This window comes from Hemicordylus capensis, chromosome 10, assembly GCF_027244095.1.
Source record: "Hemicordylus capensis ecotype Gifberg chromosome 10, rHemCap1.1.pri, whole genome shotgun sequence".
NCBI lineage: Eukaryota > Metazoa > Chordata > Lepidosauria > Squamata > Cordylidae > Hemicordylus > Hemicordylus capensis.
In genome coordinates, this window is record NC_069666.1 from 23,601,265 (window position 1) to 23,625,825 (window position 24,561).

A 24,561-nucleotide genomic window follows, 5' to 3' on the forward strand; every position below is an offset into this window, starting at 1 on the left:
GGACTGGAGTTTCCATTAATGGAACCAAACGCTCACAAAAGACGGGTAGCAGCAGTTCTGTGTGTGGCAACCCAATCCACAACTCACTTCTGGGGACAGTGACTGAATCCTCAGTTTCAAGACTGGGATGGGAAAAGTTTGATTTTGACTTTTTTAATGCTGGTAATAAAGGAGCAAGACCACCATCCTCTCATCCACCATGAGAGGATGGAGAGTGGTTGCAGAGTTTGCCCTTAGGCTTATGTTCACAGATGTATACAGAAATGTATATATACCATGAAAAATATCACCTTTATGTCACTTCTATTTTCACTGTTGTTGTTTTAAAATATCACATCTTGGGAAACTGGTCCCTTTTTCTCTCTTAGGAAAATAAAATACAAATGTGATGGGCTTCTATTTGAATAGTTAACCCTCGATGGAATAAAAAGTGGTACTTTACTAATCGTGTGTGTGTGTGTGAAATATACCAATCTTGTTGACACAATCTTTTGCATCTAGGTTTAATGTGGGTTACTGAGATTGTGTGCACCCACGCCAAGGCAGGAATATCTGATTCATCTCAGGCCATGAACCACTTTTTAAACCTCAAGTTGAGCAACTGTGTGAACAAGGCCAACTCTCTCTCAGCCTAACCTACTTCTCAAGGTTGTTAGGAGGCCCAGGCTGGGGCCAGCACATGGTATCTGTGGGCACATGGCAAGCATGGAGAGTCCATACTGTGATGGTTGGAATGCCACTGGGCTGTTATTGGCTCTTCTTGCCAGCTCTGACGTGGGGGGAGGGAGTCCCCTAAAACAGGGGTTCCCAGCCGTGAGTCCTCAAATGTTGTTGGACTACAACTCCCATCACCCCCTTTGGGCACTGTGGCTGGGGGTGATGGGAGTTGTAGTCCAACAACATCTGGGGGACCCGTGGTTGGGAACTCCTGCCTTAAGGGGTTCTTTCTCCAGGGGAAGAGAAGATAGGAAGCTACCATGGATCTATGTTAGCTCAGTATTGTCTACACTAACTGGCAGCTTCTCTTGCAGGCTACAAGCAGGAGTTTTTCTCTGCACTGCCTGGGAGGAGAACTGGTCTTGTGGTAGCAAGCAGGAGTTGTCCATTTTGCTAGGCGGGGTCTGTCACGGTTTGCATTTGCGTGGGAGACTACATGTGTGGGCACTGAAAGATATTCCCCTTGGGGGAATGGGGCCACTCTGGGAAGAGCAGCGAGAGCTGGTCTTGTGGTAGCAAACATGAACTGTCCCCTTTGCTAAGCAGGGTCCACCCTGGTTTGCATCTGAATGGGAGACTGTGAGCACTGTAAAAACTTCCCCTTAGGGGATGTGGCCGCTCTGGGAAGAGCATCTGCATGTTGCATGCAGAGAGTCCCAGATTCCCTCCCTGGCAGCATCTCCGAGCTAGGGCTGAGAGAGATTCCTGCCTGCAACCTTGGAGAAGCCGCTGCCAGTCTGTGTGGACAATACTGAGCTAGATGGACCAATGGTCTGTGACTCAGTAGATGGCAGCTTCCTATGTTTCTATGATGCTGGCAGGGATTGAACCTTTGCATTCAAGGCAGATGCTCTACCAGTGAGTTAGGGGCCCAGCAGTTCATTTATCGCCCCTCCCCCCCCACAGCTCCTTGGAAGAAGGGTAGGATTATAAATGTGAGAGTAATAATAATCGGGATTAAGCAATCCAGAAAAGTAAACAGAGGATAAAAAACTTAATCCGGATGGATTAAATGAGAGCAAAGAACCAGAAGATAAAGCGCTTTAATCTGGAGTTTAAAAAAAAGAACAATTGCTGTGAGCTTGTGAATGCACTTTATAAGGGAAGCAAGGACGAGCCGGCGGCTGCAGCAAACTCTTCGAGTCCACCGATTGGAAGGGAGTCAGGGGCTGACTTTTTACATTTGCTGAGCAGATAGATTTTTTTTTAAGAGTTAGTGACTACTGGACTCCTATCTCTTTCCCCCCGATTCATTCATTTGTTCATTCGATGATTCGAATAGAAGACGACTCCGAATTTAAGACGACCCCCTTAATAAATAGAGGCTACATTATAACGTATTTACCGAAAAGGGAAGAGGCTTCTGAATTTAAGACGGCCCCCCTGACGTCTATTATCAAAGATCCTGGTGGGGGTGGGGGGGGCCTAGTAAAAACCTATTTGATTCAGGCAAATGCGGTCACGGCGCAGACTGCAAAGAGAGTCGGTTTCTCTCCAGCAGCGCCCGCGCAAACTCGCTGCCGGCAAGAACAATTGCAGGTTTCCTCCGCTCCGCCAGATGGCAGCAGAGATTCTCGCACTGGACCATCCACGACTACGGTGCTCGATGGTCCTTAGGTAGAAGGGCTTGTGCGGATGCTCTGGGCGGTGACGTTTCTGTGGTTGAAGGTGTCGTCATCAGTAGGCGCCGGCGCTTCTGGACAGAGAAGAGTCCCTCCGTGGCGGCACCTGTTGCTGGGTCCTGAGCGGGTGAGTGGCGCGGGGGCGGCGGCGAGGGGACGAGGGAGGGACTGGGGTGGGGGGCGCAGAGCTAGGCCTGCAAGGCCGCGTTTCCATAGCAGCAGCAGCAGCGCTCCCTGCAGCCCCCCCTTGCCCTTCCCCCCGCCCTCCAGGATGGGCTCCTGCCGGGCAGGTCGGGCTGGCTGCCGGTGCGGGGGATGGAGAAGCGGTTTGGGCAGCTTGTCGCGGCCCGAAGAGGCGGAGACCTGGTCTTTGATTGGCCCCCTTTGCTAAGCAGGGTTGCCTTGGTTTGCATTGGGATGGGAGACTCCCTGGAGCTCGGTAAGATATTCCCCATGGGAAATATGGGGCGACAACTCAGTGGCAGAGCACCTGCTTTGCAGGCAGAAGGTCCCAGGTTCCCTCCCTGGCAGCATCTCCAGGTAGGGCTGGGAGAGATTCCTGGCTGCAGTCTTGGAGAGCTACTGCCAGTCAGTGCAGACAATATTGAGCTAGATGGACCAAGAGTCTGACTCGGTATAAGGCAGCTTCCCATTACCTGGCAACATTCCTTCTTTGGCACATGCTGATTAAAAACAAGGAGTCTTGTGACACCTTAAAGGTGAACAAAGTTCTTGTAGCAGAAACTGTCATGGAGCACAACCTGATGTGTAGTTCTCAGTAGGCAGTAATGTGTGTGTGTTTATTTACACTCTCTCATATCTGTATCTATTGTGTGTGTATACACACACATTATGGGAGTTGTAGTCAATAACATCTGGGAATCCCTATTAGAAGGAACACTGGGGTTTGTCTATCTGTCTCTCTGTGTGTGTGTGTGTGTGTGTGTGTGTGTGTACACAGTGTTCCTTCTAACAGGGATTCCCAGATGTTATTGACTACAACTCCCATAATCCCCAAGCAAAGGCTATTGCAGCTGGGGATGCTGGGAGTTATAGTCGACCACATCTGGGAATCCCTGTTAGAGGGTATTCTCACACCCACCCACCCCTTCTCCTAATTGGGCAAATAGGCACTTCTTAAAGTGGTAGTACATTTTAGTAAAGGGAGAGCAAATGGAATGAGAAGACTGTTCCCTTTCCCAAAGGGGCTAATAGTATGGAACCAAAAAGGAGACACCAGCAACAGCCACTGGGAGGGGACACTATCCTGAGATGAATAGGAATGGTTGCTCTCCCCCTGTGTGCTCTTACAGACCACCACTTTAAAAGGTGCCTATGTTAATAATGCACCTTATGCAGTGTTCCCTCTAACGGATTCCCAGATGTTGTTGACTACAACTCCCATAATCCCCAGTCAAAGGCCATTGCAGCTGGGGATGCTGGGAGTTGTGGTGAACAACATCTGGAAATCCTTGTTAGAGGGAACAGTGACCTTGTGTTAAAGGTGCTCCATGTTAATGATGGGCAGTAGATTGAGGAAAGGTGCCTCTTTGCCCAGTTTGCAGGGGTGTGCATACTGTGTGTAGACAGATACACTTACATAAGAACAGCTCTGCTGGATCAGGCCCAAGGCCTATCCAATCCAGCATCCTGTTTCCCACAGTGACCCACCAGATGGCTCTGGGGAGCCCACAGGCAATTGCTGAAGCCAGGCCCCCTCTCCTGCTCTTGCTGCCCTGCAACTGGGATTGAGAGGACTACATGGACTACAGCCCGCTTCATACATTTGATGATGTGCCATGGCAGCTTCTGCTAAATAAATTTGCTCATCCTGAAGGTGCCACAAGCTTCGTTGTTCTTGGGACTATTAAAGACTAAGATGGCTAACCCTCTGAAAGGAATTTAAAAGAGATATTCCGACTCTGGTTGTATTGTCTGGTGATCTCTGCCTGCCTAGTAAACTCTCTTTCAGCATTATAAGTTCATCAAAAGAACTGTGGGTGCTTCTTTGTGGTCATGTCTAAACCAAAGTTTGTTTGTTTGTTTCTAGACTGTTTCTGTACATATTCAGTTTGTATGACGAAATGACTACACAAGTAAGTACACCAGAGTCATTGCTTAACTTTCTAAATGAAGGCTAACTGTTTTATAACGAGGACATTCATTTTTTCCTCCTTTTCAGTACAGTATTCTCTTCAAGCAAGAACAAGGTGAGAAAATATTGCTACTCTTAGACTGTGTTTGATATCTATAATAACCTTGCATGACATAAATATAGTGGTGACAAATACATTATTGAAGCATGTTAATGACGGGCAGGAGATGGAGGAAAAGCAGAAGAAAGTGCTTTAACCCACAGCACGTAACTACATGATGGCATTTGCTGTCGTAAGTTATGGTGATGACCACTTGCTTAGGTGGCTTTAAGAGGAGACTAGATGAATTCATGGAGGGGAAGGGGGTCATGGAGGATGAGGAGGAGAGCTGATCTCGTGGGAGCAAGCATGACTTGTCCCCTTAGCTAAGCAGGGTCCACCCTGGTTGCATATGAATGGGAGACTACATGCATGAGCACTGTAAGATATTCCCCTCAGGGGATGGAGCCACTCTGGGAAGAGCAGAAGGTTCCAAGTTCCCTCCCTGGCAGCATCTCCAAGATAGGGCTGAGAGAGATTCCTGCCTGCAACCTTGGAGAAGCTGCTGCCAGTCTGTGTATAAAATACTGAGCTAAATGGACCAATGGTCTGATTCAGTATATGGCAGCTTCCTATGATACCTACATGGACTCTCCATGTTGAGAGGCAAACTCTTAATAGAACTCTATGGATTTGAACTTTCATTTAAAGAGAGAGGTTTCTAGTCCTCATGGTTCCTGGAATCAGTGTGAAAATCCGGAGACAGAAAGTGCTAACTGATCAGAACAAGGAAGTGAGTAAACAATGCCAATATTAAGCATTCAGCTCTCATGACATACAAGGTCACACCTTTGCTTCACCTGGCCAGTGGAAAGGGGAAATGTATTTCCATCCAAATGTTTTCTTTTTCACTTTATCGTGTTAATAGTTGGGTAGAACATGTACCACTGTCATTAGACACACCACTGTTGGGGAACCCTATTATATGCTCAAAAACTTCTCATTTAACCCCTGTAGTTAAATATACACAGTGTTTGAACCTTCTTGCATTGCCTTCCAACCGCTTCTGTTTTTCCCCAGCACATGATGATGCCATCTGGTCAGTTGCATGGGGGAGAAATAGAAACGATGGTTCTGAAACTGTAATCTCGGGCTCGCTGGATGATCTGGTGAAAGTCTGGAAATGGTGAGTGCAGGGGGAAAAACTGGTTAAACTGATGAAAACTTCTGTTGGTCTGTGGCTAGTAGACACTGATACAGTTGTCCTCTGCAAACTTGCTTAATTCTTTCTTTACAGCCTATGTAATGTGGTTTCCTGCATAGTATTCTCTGAACTGCATTCACTGCACAGCAGTATTTAAGCCATGTCCTTGACAAGGTTCCCTGTAACGGATTCCCAGATGTTGTTGACAACTCCCGTCATCCCCATTTGCAATGGCATTTGACTGGGGATGATGGGGGTTGTAGTCAACAACATCTGGGAATCCCTCTTACAAGGAACTCTGGTCTTTGCCTGTTTGCTCTGCCAAGCAGCTGAAAATGGAAGTTAGTTCTCACTTCATAGTTAACTTTTAGTTTTCAAAGGACTCTGGCCTTCATGGGGCTTGCGTATTTGTGTAACTATTGCAACTTATTTCAGCTCCTTTTCATGTGGAGCGCTAGAGTGGTGGTGTTAGGAAGGGAGGGCAAGGACTGTTGAAATGATGGAATTGGAAATGGAAAAATTGAAAATCAGAATGTGAAGAAAATATTCAGCTCTACTTCTTAAATTTTATTTTATTTTATTTTTTGCCAAGGAATGAGGAGAAGCTGGACCTCAAGTGGACTTTAGAAGGCCATCAGCTGGGCGTGGTATCAGTGGATATTAGCCACACCGGTACCATTGCAGCATCCAGCTCTTTAGATGCTCACATCCGCATTTGGGACTTAGAAACAGGCAAACAGATCAAGTCAATAGATGCCGGACCAGGTAAAGCTCATGAGTTCCTTGTCTACTAAGATCACACTGTACAAGTTTTACTTATTCTAGGGTTGCGTGGTTCAATCCACCTTGTATCCACATCTACTTTCTTGAGAAGATTAGTCATGAGTTATGTATATTTATATCACATTTTCCAGCTCAGCATGAGATGTTCAAGATAACTATTTATTTATTTCAGTTTCTATTCAGCCCTTCCTAAAGTGGCTCAGGGTGGTTTACATTAAAATAAAAAATGCATAATAAAACAATTAAAATTTTAAAAATCATTTAAAACAGATTAAAACTCATTGAAACTAAAATCAAAACTAGATACCATTAAAAGCCAGGCTAAAAAGATGGCTCTTTAAGGCTCCAAGGAAGATAATCCTCTTCTATCCACAGGGACTTACAACATGAATTTCAAACCCTTACACATAATCGATCTGGACTGGGGCAATGCTGCCTAAATGGATGCACGTCTGTAAAGAACAAATATGTAAAATGTTGGCACAGAACTAATGTTTCCTTTCCCCCCTTCATACAGTTGATGCCTGGTCACTGGCTTTTTCTCCCGATTCCCAGTATGTTGCAACAGGGAGCCACATAGGGAAAGTCAACATTTTTGGTGTTGAGACGGGGAAAAAGGAATACTCCTTGGACACTAGAGGCAAATTCATCTTGAGCATTGCATATGTAAGAATTCTGTATTTTTGTCTGTCAATAAGTATCAGGTTGTAGCTCATGCTAAGGAAGCTCATGCCAGACACCAAGTATTGAAGTGCATTAGATTACAAACTTATGCCAAGGGATAGGTGAGCAGATCCTAGCCTTTTGAGGCATCAGTGAAGAAGTACTGATCAGCTGGTATACGTAAAAGTATAGGAAGATTTCAGTGCATTCCTTTACAAATGGGCTTTAAGAAAACGAGTGGGTTTAAAATATAAAACAGAGGAATGAAATGTGCTCTGCTTTTTAGCAGTGTCCTCAGTAGGTGGTGGCCCATGGGGCATTGACCCCTAATGAATTGCTCAGAGCCCCAGGTCTCATCTGCCACCTCCATCCCTCCTGACCTCTTCCAGAAAGGAAGGAAGAGAGCACCCGGCCCAATGCCGCTTCCCCTTCATAGGTGCTGTGTTATAACATTAGAGACTTTAAATAGCCTATATATTTATTCCTGGGGTGGGGTATGATTGAGTTTAATTATCAAAAATGGGGCAGTGGGCCCAGGTCCTGGATCTTTTAAGTACCCAGCAATGTCCCTTCTTTTTAGAACCCACAGCCAGAGATTTTAATCTCTGTGTGTGTGTGTGTGTGTTCAGATCTTCCCTAAAAAGGGATTAACTTCCCCACGAAGTTCAATGTTATGCAAAGACAGTTGCAATTAATATTGCACTTGGCAAGCTTGTCTCAAGTTGGCAAGCTTGTCTCAAGCTGCAAGGAGGCTTGCTCATGAGTAAGAGCCCCAGCCTGCTGGGTCTTCAGCTGCCTGGAGTTTTCTCCAGCCATGGGTCTGCTTGACATTGTCAACAGTAATAGCGAATTGCTTGCACGTCATTCCCTTCCTGTTGTTTGCAGAGATGACGGCCAACTCTCATCTCTGTCCTGGCAGAAAATGAGCTGCTGTGGGCAAAACCTAGGTGTGGTTAGCTTCTTCTGGATGGCTATTCTTCTAGATGCTGTCCTTTTTTGCCACGGCTTGTATTTGTGAGTGGAAAAGAAGACAGTTGTTCCCACACTGATTTCTGTGACGTTTACAGAGCCCAGATGGAAAATATTTGGCCAGTGGAGCGATCGATGGTATTATCAATATTTTTGATATTGCAACTGGAAAACTGCTGCACACGCTGGAAGGTACGGCTTTGACCATTGAGAGTAGATCACTTTTCTCATCTTCACCCTACTTCCTCTCCTTGCTCACCAGCTTCCTCTACTAGTGATTTTAACTGCTGTGAAACACAGGAAGCTGCCTTATACCGAGTCAGACCCTTGGTCCATCTAGCTTAGTATTGTCTGCACTGACTGGCAGCGGCTTCTCCAAGGTTTCAGGCAGGAGTCTCTCCCAGCCCTGTCTGGAGATGCAGCCAGGGGGTTAACTTGGGACTGTCGCCATGAAAAGCCGATGATCCTGCTCCTTTTCAGCTAACCTGTGATGTCTCACCTGCCCATATGGACAAAGCTGTTCAAGAGACCAGTTGGCCAAGCAAACTGGCTAGAATTGCAGAAGTGTGGGACATTATTTCATAAGGGGTTCTCAAACTTGGGCCCCCACAGCAGTGCTTCCTATAAGGCAGGGCTGCTCCACTCTGATCCTCCCGCAGATGTTGGCCTACAACTCCCATAATCCCTGGCTATTGGCCACTGAGGCTGGGGATGATGGGAGTTGTTGTCCAAAAACAGCTGGCTGGGCAGGCTAGGTTGAGCAGGCCTGCTCTAAAGTGTGTGCACACTCACACACTTTTGGATGTCAGCTCAGTTACTTTTTGAGACCCCTCTCAGTTTGAATCAGGAAAGTCCCACTCTAGAATGCAGGTGTGCAAACACTGCTGTGATACTGCTGCCCAGTACAAAACTCATTCCGCACACAGATTAAAAAAATCAAAGAGAATACCAGGACTCCCCAGATACAACGGTGTGTGTCTTGTGTTTCAGGCCACGCCATGCCTATCCGTTCCCTGACATTCTCTCCAGATTCCCAGTTACTCGTCACGGCATCAGATGACGGCTACATCAAAATTTATGATGTGTAAGTGCATATCGGTTTTTCTACAAACAAGAATAGAATGTAATTCGAAAGCAAATCCCAGCAGAGTTTAGATTTCATAGTTATAAAAATGGCTTTGTACTTGTGGCTTTGTAGCTTCTCTTTCTTACTCTTGGGTTCTCTGACTCCACAGCGGAAGAGACCCTGCTCATCTGGGTGTTGGAACATTAGAAGCGTCCTGCTGTATCGGACCGATACAGAGGGCATGCTCCTACTGGAACGGGTTTTTATAGGTTGCCTATAGCCACTAGACTAGTAACCATAGATGGACCTGTCCCCCATCAGCCTTCTTGCAGGGAAGTTTGCCCAACTCTCCTGATCTTTTTGCCGAGGAACCCCTGATAAGTTTCAGACAGCTCCAGATTTCCCCCAGTCCACCGTTTGAAAAATGCTGCCTTTTAAAACCAGATCCTCTTCTTGAATGTTGCAGACAGCATGCAAACTTGGCGGGTACGCTGAGTGGCCATGGCTCCTGGGTGCTCAATGTTGCGTTTTGTCCCGATGACACCCATTTCGTCTCCAGGTACGTAGAATGTAAACATGCCTTGGCTTTCACTGCAGAAAAGAGGCTTGTATGATCTTAACCTGTTTTAAGTGTCAAGAGCAGTGGCCTTCATACAGCGTACAGTGCTGACTCAAGAGTGGGGCATGTCTGCACTGTGTCAGTCCATCAGAAAATTGCTTGTAGGGAACCTAGGAAGCTGCCTCACACCAAGTCAGACCCCTGGTCCATCTAGCTCAGTATTATCTACACCAGGGCTTCTCAACATTGGCCCTCCTGCAGGTGTTGGCCTACAACTCCCACTATCCCTGATTATTGGCCACTGTGGCTAGGGATTGTGGGAGTTGTAGTCCAAAAACAGCTGGAGGGCCAAAGTTGAACAGCCCTGGTCTACACTGACTGGCAGCAATTCTCCAAGGTTTCGGGTAGGAGTCTTTCCCAGCCCTGCCTCAAGATGCTGTTGGGGATTGAACTTAAGACCTTCTGTAAACCATTTTGAGAAGTGTGGTAGAAAAACAGTATGTCAATATTCATAGCAGCCGCAGTAGCAAGCAAACCATGATCCCCCAAAATATGTCCCAGAGGGTTGCTCAGTTCTCAGGGATGTATTTTCAGGTGTCACAAAGGGCTTCTTGGGGAATGGGATGTTGAAATCATCTCCCCAACGCAGCATTCGTCTGGATCTCTTCAGAAGCTGTTTGTTTATGGTGCTAGATAATCTTTGTGGCTCCTAAGGACAGTGTTGCTAGGGGCGGCTCCTAAGGACAGTGTTGCTAGGGGCAGTGTTGCTAGGGTTGCTAGGGGGGTTGCTAGAGCCCCTGGTGGTGCAGTGGTAAAACTGCTGCCCTGTAACCAGAAGGTTACAAGTTCGATCCTGACCAGGGGCTCAAGGCTGACTCAGCCTTCCATCCTTCCGAGGTCGGTAAAATGAGTACCCAGAATGTTGGGGGCAATATACTAAAATCATTGTAAACCGCTTAGAGAGCTCCGGCTATAGAGTGGTATATAAATGTAAGTGCTATTGCTATTGCTATTGCTATTGGGAGCTACAGAGGCTCTCCAGAAGTATGAACACGTTTTTCAGACAGAAACAGTGAGGTAGGTTAGGCTGAGAGAGACATGACTGGCCCAGAGTTACCCAGTGAGTTTCATGGCTGAATGGGGATTTGAATTCGGGTCTCCCCAGTCCTGGTCCAACATTCTAACCACTACACCACACTGGCCTGAACAGACCAAACTGATTTCAAATCGCATGTTTGACATCATTGGAACTGGCTTGCAGAGTCTTGGTAATACAGGAACTTGACAAAATAATGGGAAATCATTTGATGCCAATATTCTCTTCCAGCTCGTCTGATAAAAGTGTGAAAGTTTGGGATGTGCCTTCTAGGACCTGCGTTCATACCTTCTTTGATCATCAGGACCAGGTATATTAAGAATGTTGCAACCGTAGCGAGTAGGGGCTCGTCCCAGCAAACCCCCCCCCCCCCGTGGGGGAGCCAAAGGAGGCACCCTCTCTCCCCCACCCTGCCTGAGAGCTACGCAGACTGCAGGCTGGCCATTTGTCAGTAGAGCCAGCACCAGCTCTACCTGACAAATGGCTGCCAGCCTTCAGGCTGCATGGCTCTCGGGCAGGGTGGGGAAAGAGAGGAGCAACGTGCTGCTGTCGGGAAGCAGAGGTGCTCCTCTGGTGCCCCCTGCTGACTCTAAGCATGAACATAATGCTGAATTACTAGAAAGCAAACAGGAATGTCACAGAGCAGCCACGTTACATACATTTGCTACACTTAATGATTTCCTGTGTATTACAGGTTGGTAACTACTTTGTTTCTGCGGCATTCATATGTTATTGGAAATTTTAGCTGCTTCTCTATTTCTGGTTATCCTGTGGAGCATTTCCTCCTGAGAAGTACAATTATGCACCGCTTGTGATGAGAGCGCCTGAATGATGATGCATGTTTTAAAATCTTGAGTTTTTAAATTTGAACTTCTGGAGTATGGCCAGCACTGAGATTCAGTGTTTCGAAGCCTGGAAAAATCTCAGGCACTTGGTTATATCTCAATGCTTAACATTTTAATCCTGATCTGGACCTAGGAATTTGGCAGGGTATTTCAGGAATTTGGCAGCTTGGTTCCTTTAATAGTGTTCACTTTGGTATGTGTATAGTTCTGTCTGGACTTTGCAGCAGTCTTTAAATCTGGTTTAACACGCAGCCTATCAGTGCAAATCCTACAATGGTGGAAATGTCTTGGGGTCTGTGGTTGCAATGCAATCCTGTTTTCGGATTTCTTGAAACAGACTTGCCAGACCAGCAGGTCTTGCTTCCTCAGTTCCAGGATAATAGACTCACGCTGTTCACCTCAACATGCTGGATGCTGTAGGTTCTTCATGATTAGAGCTACTTTTAGGAGAAATGTGCTATAGCTGTGTACCTATGCATGATGCACAGCATATGTACAGAAACCTATGCATTCAGCATGTTAAAATACAAAGTTCCTTTCAGTTGTTGCAGGGGTAGCTAGAATGTGCTATCAAGTAACAGAACTGGTGGGTAAATCTTTTCCAAAATGTGGTGACACATTCTGCTGCTAACTTGTGTTTTTTAACTTGCAGGTTTGGGGTGTGCAATACAATGGAAATGGTTCCAAAATTGTATCAGTTGGTGATGATCAAGAAATCCATATTTATGACTGTCCAATTTGAGTACCCCCAGATTATTCTGGTAGCAACAAATGCAGCTTAAGTGTGTATATGTATTTTGATAAGGTTCTTTTATGCGTCAAGAAAAATGTTTGAGCAAAAGTAAATAGAATAATTATATACATAAGCTTGTAAGAATTTTGACATTTTATGTTTAAACATCCTTATTCTTATTTTAAGTGACTTGTGTTGTGTTTGGAAAGGATAAAGAGGAATCCCTCCCTCCAATAGGCATGAGACATAAAAGCTGACTTTGTTACCCAGAGTCCCAGCCAATATTTGCAGATTTGTGTATCCAGCGTTCAAAAATGATGCCCCAACCTCACCTTTTGGGGTCACATGTCTCTCATATCCATGGTTTGAGAGCTTCCAGTACCCATATATGGCCATGATGTTCCCACATGTGCTCTGTGGGTTGAGAGTCTGGAGGATTGTTTTGGTGGTGTGTTCTTTGGGGTGTGTGGGGGGCGGGAACCATCTTTAGCTTCTGGCAGCATAGTGGAGCCTTGGTTGTCTCTGGGAGCCCTTTCCTCACTCCCCTGCTGTGGTATGTGTCTTGCCAACTAGGGAAACTGGATGAAGTGCGGCAAACTCCATTGTTACTTTGATTTCCATTTTGCCACTAAATGACACAGAACAGAGTGATGGAACTGCTCTGTGTGCATGCACTTGATTTGTCTCTGATGCTGCGATGCCTCCAACAGTGCTAAATGTGAATGTGACCCTTCTGTAAAGCCACAAGTGCTGGGTGTGAACCTTGCTGGATGAGGGAACTATGCCTTGGTGCTTATGTGGACTGTGTCTCATGGTGTGATGCTTCCCTGGCTAACCTGACAACTGATGAGGCCTGGAGGTCATGCTGCTATGTGCTAGATGACAGCAGCAGGGTGAGGATTCTTTGATCTTACAGTATTGCACATCATATTGTACTCTATGCATTCCTGGAGGGACTAGGGACAGCTAGAGAGCCTCATATCCAAGGTGCACCATCCCCCGCCCAGTGTTCTGAGGATTTTTCATGCCATTTCCGAAGACTCCAGAATCTAACCCCCAAATTCTCATTGACATGCTTCATTTGCATAAATGAGGTGTGCCTGCATTATGGGCACAATCCAGCTAAATTTTAACATTTCAACCTCATTAATTTCTATTGGAAAGAATTAATCATCAACTGTCACTGAAACCAACTTAATACATATTAAGAAAAAAATACAATAGACATTTCTCATTGTGCCATTACAGAAACTTGGCTCCTTTTGTTAAGACAAACAGGCACCTGTTTTGATGGCTGTGAATTTGCCAAACTGTAAACCAAAAGTTAACATTCAGAAAATATAGCAGAGCTGCTATTAATTCCCCAAACTAGTATTTCAGCGAACAGCTTTGGGCAGTCAGAACAAATGAAGGCAAGAAACAGGCAATCTCATGAACTCATTAGTTCTGTTTTTCCTACTTGTTAATTACCACCTATTCAAGTGTTTAGGTTGATTGACCCTTCTCTTTTTGTTCTGAGCATTAGCAGCTACCTGGACAATACTGGTATTATAGGCTTCTTTTCAATCCTGTAGCATTTTAATTATTGGGTTATACAAACTGCAGTCTAACACATGGCTCTTGTTGCAATGCAGCCTTTTCCAGTAAAGCCTGTGGGTTTGTACTGTTTTTTTCTTTCCATAAGCTCTTAAATTCCTCCAGGAACACACTTGCATTTTTGTTAATCTTTCCAGAGATTAGTTCACTTCCAGCTCAGACACCTCATTTAAAAAAAAATTGTATTCAGTTCAATGTATTTGTGTCATAATTTGACTCTAGGATGAAAAATCAACAAGAGAAATCCTGTTACAATCAAAGTGTTTACACCACATGGTCCTTGCATTTTATTTGAAGGAAGAGACTGCGGTTGTACAGCATGAAAGGTGCTGCTATAAATATGGTACTGTAGCTTTACATAGCTAGTTCTAGAGAACTCATGTCACCAAGTGTTTCTTTAAAGCCATCTTTAAATCAGAGTATTTATTCAAGTTTAGCTGCAAAATTATACATCCTTGACATGAACACTTAAATATATAGTAGTTACAAAATTATAATGCTGAACATGAGGCAAATGGCTTCCAAAAGCCAGGAGTTAAAATCTGAACTTAGAACAAGTCCATTACACTGTAGGATCAAGAGGTCTGACACTGGACTCCAGTTCTAGGGCCTTCATCATCCTCTTCATAGGCTTCCCCATGGTTACGGTAAGGCCGTTCTCTTGGATCAAATTCAACAAGGTCAGCTTGATCCATGTCATCGGAAATGGTTACTTCTTCCCTTGGAGGAAGCAAAGCTTCTAGCAAAGGTAGTTGGTCCTTTGAGAGCCAGTTATTTTCTGGGAATGAAACCTGGAAGGGAGAGGCAGCCAAATGGCAAGTACTGTAATATGTGAACCGTAGCTACTAATAGCAGTACAGTCTGCAAGGCATGATGGGCTCTCTGCTGTAAATGAATCGTTGGCACTTACCTGAAAGGTCATTTTCCTCAGAGGTATGGGTTGTATCTGCAAAGGATGCTGGGTTGTCTCGACCTCCTGCTCCAAGACAGGGCCAATCAAGAGCTTTGACTGCTATCAGGAGGGTGGGGCAATCCCCTGGAACCCCAGTTCGTAGTCAGCTCTGAGAAATGCTCCAGAAAAAATGATGAATAACAAAGAACAAAGCGAACAAGGAGCAAAGGCTCCAGACCAACATTGAAAACTCAGCACAAAGACCAATTCCCGTGGGGTACCCGGATACACTAAACCGTCCACCCGGACGGGAAAGCAGACAATCCCCACCCCCCACGAGGGAAACCACCCCACATGCATATAGGAGAAGGGGTGTGTGTGTGTGCGGGACTACAGTAGAGAAAGAATGAAGAACCGGACAAACAAGCGGGTGGGGGCAGATACAACCCATACCTCTGAGGAAAATGACCTTTCAGGTAAGTGCCAATGATTCATTTTCCCTCAGAGGAGGGTTGTATCCGCAAAGGATGCTGGGACCTATCATAGCCGCTAAGACCCACAGGGAGGGAACTGTGAAGTCCGGGCCTTAGGAAGAAACCACCTGCTGCAAGACTCTCCTCCCAAAGGATGCATCTGCCGACGTCCAATCGTGGATTTTATAGTGCTTCACGAAGGTGGAAAGCGAAGCCCACGTGGCAGCTCTGCAGATATCCACCAAGGAAGGTAAGGTGACTAGAGCCCCAGAGGCAGCAGCACCCCTGATAGAATGGGCCGTAATCCCCCCGGGTGCAGGAGTATTTGAAGCAGCATAGGCTAAGCGGATGCATTGGCAGATCCAGCGAGACAGAGTAGATGTCAAGACTTTCTTACCCAGGGAACAGTCCCTAAAGGAAACGAAGAAGGACTCAGAGACTCAATATGCCTTCAAGCGCCTTAGGTAGATCCTTATCGCCCGACGCACATCCAAGGTGTGCCATTCGCGCTCCCTAGGGGAGGAAGGGCAGGGACAAAAGGAGGGTAACATGAGCTCCTGGGCCCTGTGGAAAAAGGAGTTAACCTTGGGCATAAAAGTAGGGTCAGGTCGCAACAACACATAATCCGGATAAACCAAGCATAATTCCTTCCGCACAGACAACGTGCACAGGTTGGAAACCCGCCTGGCGGAAGTAATGGCAACCAAAAACAGAACCTTAAATGATAGGAAATGCAAAGAAACAGATCTGAGAGGTTCGAAAGGAGGCTTGGTAAGGGCCCGAAGGACCAAGTTAAGGTCCCAGGTTGGGAATCTGTGCACGGTGGGAGGCCTAAGAGCCGAAGCTCCCTTAAGGAATCTTTGAACATGCGGATGTTGGGACAAGGGAAGCCCCGACCAGTGCAGGACAGAAGAAATCGCAAAGACCTGTCGTCGCAGCGTATTGGGCCGGAGGCCCTTGTCCAGGTCGCTTTGGAGAAAACCACAGAAGCAGAAAGCGGCTTGACCGCCCGGGTGCTACACCAGGACATGAAAGACCTCCAGGTCGACTGGTAGACCCTGACCGTAGAGGGCCTGCGGGAAGCCATGATCGTATCCTGGACGGAGCTCAGATAGCTACAGGATGCTAAAGAGCCCCGCTCAATCTCCAGGCGAATAGATTGAGCCAGGCCGGGTCCGGATGGAAAGGTACATTGGTACTCACCGTGAAGGTGTCTTCTGGCTGGTGTAGAAGAGGTCACCCAAGCTTGGGATTACATCCCCCCCACATGCTCCAAAAGGCAGGAAGTAGTCATACTTGAAGATCCTTAACCCAGTGCATGTGGGCGGATCTCCTCAGTGCTTAAAACAGCTCAAGCTACGGAATGAAAACCACAGAACACAACAGAGAATATACAACAATATACAAACAATAATGCGGAGAAAGACAGAAAAACTGTCCCCCTACAACCAGATCATCAGCTCCAGCCTAACACAACCCGGGCGGGCCTTGGGTGACCTCTTCTACACCAGCCAGAAGACACCTTCACGGTGAGTACCAATGTACCTTTCTCGGCTGGTGTAGGAGGTCACCCAAGCTTGGGACATACCACAGCACCAACCACGGGAGGGAAAATACCCAAGCTGGAGCTACTGACCCGGAAGGACCTGTTGCAGGACCCTCCGACCAAATGCTGCTCTGGCAGCTTCATGTTCATCCAACTTGTAATGCCTTGAAAATGTAAAAGGCAACGACCAAGTAGCCGCCTTGCAAATCTCTTCATGGGACACCGGTGAAGATAACACAGTGGAAGTGGCTGCCGATGTAGTTGAGTGCGCCGTAATCTGAACAGGCACCGAAAGTTTCTGGGCTTCATACAACATCGTAATGCATGAATGAACCCATCGAGCAATAATGGCTGAAGAGACCTTGCATCCCATCTTAGAAGCCTTAAAGGCCACAAAAAGAGCATCTGACTTACGAAAAGCCTGCGTCCGGTTGCACTCCTTCTCTGCAGGGTGACGAGCATCCGGACAAAAAGAAGGTAATTAAATGACCGCCTCACGATTAAACTGAGACTTTACCTTAGGGATAAACGAAGGATCCGGGATAAGTCTCACAGAGTCCTTAGAGAAATTACACAAATTACTCTGAACTGACAGAGCCTGCGATTCAGAAACCCTCCTGGCTGATGTTACAGCTACTAAAAAGGCCACCTTCCAGGACAGCATCTGCAATGATACAGATCAAAGTGGTTCAAATGGCGGAAACTGCAGACCCCACAACACAATATGCAAATCCCATGACGGAAAACGATGGCAGACCAGAGGAGACAACAAAGCTGCCCCCCTCAAGAACTTGCGTAGAAGAGGGTGCCACGCCTGAACAAACGCTGATGAGGAAACAACATCTGGATCAAGCACGCCGCCTGGTGTTTAAGCGTGTTGGGTTTCAGACCAAGCGCAAGGCCATCCTGAAGAAAAACCTAGTAATCCCCTCGACCTGAACTTGTCCAGCTGCAGGGAGAGCTTTGCTGTCCAGCGCAGAAAACTACGCCAAGTCGATTGGTAAATCTTGTTGGCTGAACACTTTCTAGATGCAAGGATGGTAAATCGGACCTTGACACAGCAGAACTGGATGGTCTGGCAAACTGAGTGGATGACCTACGGTCAAGTCGACGATCTCAGAAAACCAAGGCCCTCTGGGCCAAAAAGACGCAATCAATATCAGGGATGCCCGGAAACCCCGCAGCTTCCTGAGGCAACGGGAGAGCAGCGGCACTGGAGGAAATGCATTCAGCAGACACGGACGCCATGGCACCGATAGCGTATCCGTCTCTTCTGCCCCCAACATCGGGCAACGTGAGTAAAACCTCTGAATCTTGGCATTCTGAGGATATGCAAACAAGTCTATCTGGGGACACCCCAGCTGCTCTGTCAGCCACCTAAATATTTGAGGGTGCAGGCCCCATTCTGCCGGCTGGATCTCCTGCCGTCTTAGCCAATCTGCCCGAACATTGGAAATTCTGTTTACATGATGGTCCAGAATGGATATTAAGTTGTTCTGTACACATTAAGATATTCCTTCCCTTCACCAAGGGCGTGAAGGCTCTTAGGGCCAGAAAGACAGCCCACAGCTCGAGCCAGTTTATGCTATGGAGCAACTCTACCACCGACCAAAGCCCCTGGGCAGAACTGTTCCAACAGTGAGCCCCCCAGCCCGATAGACTGGTGTCCGTCGTGACCATCACTCTCTCGGGTTCTATGAACAGCTTGCCCTTGTCTAGGTTCCCCGGGCCGTCCAACGAATCGACTCGCGAAGAGACACCTAGAGAGGAATGTTCTTGTCACGTTTGAGGGCAATCCTGTGCTGGTAAAGGAGGAAACCCCACTGTAACTGGCGTAGATGAAAACCTCGCCCAAGGCACCGAGTCCATAGCCGTCACCATGAGACCCAACAAACTTGCTAGATTGAGAAGGCTGGCCCACAGTCTCGAAGCAATCACACGAGCCAGTGACGTTAAGACCTCCATCCGATCCTGTGGCAGAAACAGTTTGCCTACTGAGGTGTCCATTACCATGCCCAAATGACGAAGGCTCTGTGTGGGCATCAGGTGACTCTTGCCCACATTTATCAGAAACCCATGCGCACGTAACACAGACATTGTTCTGGACAGAGCCGACTGAACTGCCCCTTCTTGAGCAAGTTGTCGAGGTAACAATACAGGTGGACCCCCTCAGTGCATAAAGTGGCCACTAGCAGACTAGAACCTTCATAAAAACTTGGGTGGCTGATGAGAGACCAAAAGGAAGGGCTCTGTACTGATAATGCCTCCCCATGTAGCAGAAGTGGAGTATATGTCAACTGCGTGGATGAATGGGGATGTGTAAATACGCCTCCTGGAGATCTATTGAAGTCATGTAGTCCCCCATCTGCAATGCCTCTGAGATGGTACAAAGGGTTTCCATCCTGAACCTCCTTTTTATCACAAAACGGTTGACTGGGCGTAGGTTGAGAACTGCCCTGGCCGATCCGTCCTTTTTTGGCACCGTAAAATCACAGAATAGATGCCTTTGCCTCTCTGAAGAGGTGGGACCTCCTCTATGGCCCCTATAGCCACCAGATACTGAATGGCCATGGACAACCCCCTTGTGCTTTTCCGGTTTCCCAGATCTAGGGGTAAGGAGGAATCTGTTTCCTGGGGGGCTGGCCAGCTCCACTTCGTACCCGTGTAGGCTAATGGAAAGAACCCACCTGTCGATGGATTCTTTCCAAAACAGTCCAAATGGCAGACCCCCACTTTGCCTGAGTGGGAGTCAGAACTGCTGCTTGGGGGCCCCGCTGCTGGTTTCCGAGAGACTGATGGTTCTGCTGAGTGCACCCTTGCCTGCCTTGGCCTCTGGATCTGTTCCACTGCGATCAAAAAGGCCTAAAAGGCTCCCTCTGACAAACTGAGGTCTAAATGCCCTGAAGGTTTGCATCGGTCTATGATTAAAACTCTTGTCCTTCTTCCTAGGAGCTGATGGCAGAGCCCTGCGGTTATCCTTAGTTTCAATGAGGACCTCTTTCAGGGCCTCATTCCCAATTAGCTTTCCCCCCAGCATAGGGAACAGCAGCTAATTTAGCCCTAGACGTATTATCAACTTCCAAAATTTTAGCCATATGTTGCGTCTTGCCAGGACACCTGCACTGACCGCACGTGCCGAGAACTGAACACTGTCCAGAGTAGCATCCGCTGAAAAGGCAGCCGCCCTCTGCAGACGAAGTAGCTTATGCCACATCTTAGACTGATTAGTGGGAGGGTCATTGGGTAACTCGCCAACCCACAAGACTGATGCTCTAGACACCAAGGACACAGTGGTGTCAGCTCTGATGGCCACTGCTCAAGCCTCGTGGGCCCTGCGCAGTGCAGATTCTGCTTTTCTGTTTTCTGGCTCCTTAGAAGAGGAGTTCCCATCCTTGGGTACCACTGTGCTACTAAGTAGGGCCCCGAAGTGAGCAACCGTAAGTGGCACCTTCAGCAAGTCCAGAGTCTCCTCCTCAAAGTTGTACAATTTGCTAGCCAATGTCAACATACGCTTTGGGAGTCGCAATAGCTGCCCATTCCTCCTTGATGGTCTTAGTAAAGCCCTCAGGTATCACTGATTTAATCTGCGGTACCTTAGCCTTAGGCAGCACCAAGGAGCCCTTGGACACAGGAGAGATCTGTTCCTCTGTAACTGGCTACAGATCAAGCGCAGCAATAGCCTGGTTAATTAGTGGCTGAAAATCCACCATAAGAGAGAGCCTCTGACTGTGTAAGTTTGCAGCAGAGTCCTCAATCATCTCCCCCTCTTCCGAGGAGGAGGGCCCCTTGTCTGGGTTGCCCAGCAATGTCTCTGACCCACTGACCCTGGGTCACAATAGATCTGGGGAGTCCTCTCCAGACTCATCTGAAGACCTCCCTCTACGCAAGGGCACAGAGTCCTGGCGTATAGCCACCCTGGGCTGCTTAGCGGGCACCGTCTCCTCCTGAGAGTCTGAGGGCGACACATGGATCACAGCCTGCCTTGCAATGCCTTGCAGGCTTCCGCGCTTTAAGCGCCGCTGCCAGTGAGACCTGAACGGCCTCCTGAATCCAGCCCTTTGCAGTGGCAGCATCAGGCGGAACCCCCACATTCCCTGTAGGAGTAGGCCCTGAGGGAGGGGCCACATAGGGGGCATCTGCACTCACCTCCTCCCCCCCGAGCAAGTCCCGATCTTACCAGGGGGAGCTGTTCATGGCCTTCTGGGTGCTCCGACGCCCCATCCACGGGCTCAGCACCGCCTGCCTCATCATCCTGCACGTCTTCCCCGTCTGATTCCGACAGGCTCTGGGGCGGCCACTCCTGCTGACGTTCCTTTCAGCGTGGCCCCAATACTCGCTGAGGCAGTCCTCCTCCTGCACGCCCAACTGCTAGGGAAAGGAGTTGGGGGGGGGGCGAGGCCAAACATCACAGGCTTACCTTGCTCACGCTGCCGGGCAAAAGCTCTCTCACCAACGGGGCCTCCTTGTAGGGAAGCCTCCGATTCTGGTGCCACCACTTGTGTCCTGCTACGGTGGATTGCTGGTGGCATGAATTGCGCCCAGTCTCCTCACCGGTATCTGGCCACCAACGGGGCCTCCTTGTCAGGAAGCCTCCGATTCTGGTGCCGCCACCTGCGTCCTGCTTCGGTGGATTGCTGGTGGCATGGATTGCGCCCAGTCTCCTCACCGGTATCTGGCCACCAACGGGGCCTCCTTGTAGGAAAGCCTCAGATTCTGGTGCCGCCACCTGCGTCCTGCTTCGGTGGATTGCTGGTGGCATGAATTGCGCCCAGTCTCCTCACCGGTATCTGGCAACAGAGAGGACCGCTGTGGCCTACAGGCGCCAGCAAGGTCATCTGATACATCTGCCATTTTCCTTACAGGATTTGCGCAGTCCCGAGTTTTTGGCGGGAACAGGCGCTGATGGGCGGATCTCTCCCTAATAGCCAGGAGTCCGAAGGTCTTTTTAGTGAAATCGGCCAAAAGGTCGGCAAGAGGTGAGGAGAGGTAACGAATAACAGAAAGGACAGTAGAAGAAGAGATATGATTTTTTTTTTTTTAATTTAAAATTATTATTATTATTATTATTATTTTTTCTTTAGTAACTAGAGAGAACTAATAGTAGTAGAATACCAGGTGAAGAATAGATTGGAAATAGTCAAAAACAACAGGAATATAAGCAGAAGAAAAGAAGAGGCCTAGTTAACTAGGCCAAAGCCTGCGAGCTGTAATGCGAGCCTTCTGGAGCAAAGGCAGGAAGTAGAACTGAGGAGATCCGCCCACATGCACTGGGTTAAGGATCTTCAAGTATGACTACTTCCTGCCTTTTGGAGCATGTGGGGGGGATGTAATCCCAAGCTTGGGTGACCTCCTACACCAGCCGAGAATATCGGACCCTGGCTCAACAAACGACTGTGAGAGCCCAGCGACAGTGGTGGTTGGCTGGACAGCTCCAGCAGGTCCGAGAACCACGGCCTGCGTGGCCAGTGTGGAGCCACCAGAACGATCTCTGCCTGCAACATGCGGAGCCGCCGAATGGTTTGAGGAATTATGGTGAACGGAGGAAAGGCGTAGGACATTCCCAGAGGCCACTGGAACATCAGAGCGTCCACTCCCTCCGCCCCGTTGGATTGGTACCTGGAGAGGAACCGCTCCAGTTTGGCATTTGCTGGGGTCGCAAACAGGTCCATGACCGGAGGTCCGAACCTCAGCATGATCTGCTGGAAGGCCTGGGGATCCAGGGCCCACTCCGCTGGGTCTATTTGGGATCGAATCAGCCAGTCCGCAACCGTATTGAGTACTCCGCTTACGTGATCGGCCTCCAGGGATAGGAGGTGTTGTTCTGCCCAGTCTAGGAGGAGCGATGCCTCTTGCATTAGAGCTCGAGACCGTGACCCGCCCTGCCGATTGACGTGACCTTTTGCAGTGGCGTTGTCCGTGCGCACGAGGACATGGCGACCCTGGATCGCTGGCAGAAACTCCAGCAGCGACAACCGAATTGCTTGTAGCTCCAGCCAATTTATTGAGTTTACGTGTTCGACCTCGGACCAACGACCTTGTGCCACCCTGCAATGGCAGTGACCTCCCCAGCCTAGAAGGCTGGCATCCGTTGTGACCTGAACCCCGTCCACCGGAAGGAACCGGGTCCCCAGCTTCAGGGCAGGCGAAGTCCACCAGTGCAGAGACCGCACTACTCGGATCGGCAGCGTGACCCGGCTCCTGGATCTGCACATCACCTGATCCTGGTGCTTGGCAAGAAACCACTGTAGCGGACGGGAATGGAACCGACTCCAGGGAACTATGCCCAAGGTGGATACCATCTGCCCCAGCATCTGAGACAGCGACAGGATATCGGACTGGGGCCGAGAGATAAGGGCACGACAGCAAGTTGTCAGGGATCTTCTGCGTTCCGGTGGTAAACGCACCGTGCCTTGGACCGTGTTGATCATGGCGCCAAGGTGAAGTACCTCGGTCTGCGGAGAAAGCGCACTCTTGGGACCATTTATTATAAACCCGTGTGCCTCCAGGACTGACAGTCAGCTGGACATCCTGGTGACCTTTGGGAAGGGCGGGGGACCTGATCAAAAGGTCGTCCAGGTACGGGTAAAGATGGATGCCCTTGGTCCTCAAGTGCGCCACAAGTGCCACCATGAGTTTGGTAAACACCCGAGGTGCAGTCGAGAGACCGAAGGGAAGCGCCCTGTATTGATAGTGATAGGACCTGTAAGCAAACCTCAGAAAGCGTCGATCCTGACTGTGTATAGGCACGTGAAGATAGGCCTCCTTCAAATCCACCGATGCAAGGAAGTCCCCTTCTTGGAGGGCCACCAAGATCGAGCGAAGAGTTTCCATGCGGAAACTCCTCTTACGGAGGTATCTGTTTACGAACTTGAGGTCCAGAATAGCTCTCCACTCCCGGTTTTTCTTTGGCACTAAGAACAGGATGGAGTAGACTTTCCCTGTTCCCCTTTCCCTGTTCCTCCAGAGGAACAGGCTCGATCGCCCGAATGGAGAGAAGGTGAGAGATGGCCTCCATCATCAGAAGATGTTTGGATGTCTTGAGGGACCTTGGGCATTGAAGGAACCAGTCTGGAGGTTGCGCAGCAAACTCCAGGGAATAGCCCGACGCAACTGTCTGTAATATCCATGAGTCGGTACAAGTCTGAGCCCAGACTTGTGCAAACTCCCCCAACCTGCCCCCCACCAGAGAAGGAGCCTGGACTAGGCAGGGAGGAGATTGAAGCCAGTCATTGGTTCTGGTTGCATTTGAAGCCGGGCTTGGCGGTCTGGTTGGCCTGCGGGTTTTTTCGAAATGAATTGTCCCGAAAAGAAGGTTGGTTCTTAGACCAGTTCGACCGGTCAGGCCTGTTTGGGCGAAAACGAAATGAAGATTTATAGCCCTTAAAGCCGGACACGCTGGAAGCAAAAGGCCGGCGATCCTGACGCTAAGACGCCGCAGCTGAAGGGATTACCTTCTTGTTGTCCTTGGTTTGGATCAAAATGGGTTCCAGCACTTCGCCGAAGAGCTTGCCCCCTTTAAACACCGAATTGGCCAGATTAGTCCGAGACTTATGGTCGACTCTCCAATTCTTTAACCATAAGTGACACTGGACAGTGATGTCCGATGCGAGGGCTCTAGCCGATAACTGGGCAGCGTCCAGGGAGGAGTCCGCCATGAACTTG

The 24,561-nt window shown here is 48.4% G+C and overlaps 2 protein-coding genes across 7 annotated transcripts in view; one reads left to right on the forward strand and one right to left on the reverse strand.

Moving 5' to 3' along the window:
* The first annotated feature begins 2,339 nt into the window (after positions 1–2,339).
* Positions 2,340–12,663, forward strand: SKIC8 (SKI8 subunit of superkiller complex). Of its 2 annotated transcripts, none has more exons than XM_053272933.1 (11): positions 2,340–2,466; positions 4,390–4,435; positions 4,522–4,549; positions 5,555–5,660; positions 6,271–6,443; positions 6,979–7,127; positions 8,192–8,285; positions 9,084–9,177; positions 9,626–9,718; positions 11,046–11,124; positions 12,312–12,663. In XM_053272933.1, exons 2-11 carry the CDS (start codon positions 4,424–4,426, stop codon positions 12,399–12,401), a joined length of 918 nt encoding a protein of 305 aa, XP_053128908.1. In that variant the 5' UTR covers positions 2,340–2,466; positions 4,390–4,423; the 3' UTR covers positions 12,402–12,663. The 2 variants fall into 2 exon arrangements, with proteins under 2 accessions (XP_053128908.1, XP_053128910.1); XM_053272935.1 differs by lacking the exon at positions 2,340–2,466 and adding an exon at positions 2,547–2,778.
* Positions 12,664–14,392: 1,729 nt separating this feature from the next.
* Positions 14,393–24,561, reverse strand: part of DNAJA4 (DnaJ heat shock protein family (Hsp40) member A4) — a 32,920-nt gene continuing 22,751 nt past the window's right edge. For all 5 annotated transcript variants that reach the window (XM_053272928.1, XM_053272929.1, XM_053272930.1 and 2 more), the window contains one exon: positions 14,393–14,779. In XM_053272928.1, coding sequence (XP_053128903.1) covers positions 14,564–14,779 — 216 coding nt within the window. In that variant the 3' untranslated portion in view covers positions 14,393–14,563. The remainder of the gene's footprint in view (positions 14,780–24,561) is intronic.

Excerpts from the sequence above, each read along its gene's own strand:
- SKIC8 (XM_053272933.1), top strand. Across the intron at positions 6,444-6,978 it reads GTCAATAGATGCCGGACCAG|TTGATGCCTGGTCACTGGCT; the intron begins GTAAAGCTCATG and ends CCCTTCATACAG. Across the intron at positions 11,125-12,311 it reads TCTTTGATCATCAGGACCAG|GTTTGGGGTGTGCAATACAA; the intron begins GTATATTAAGAA and ends TTTAACTTGCAG.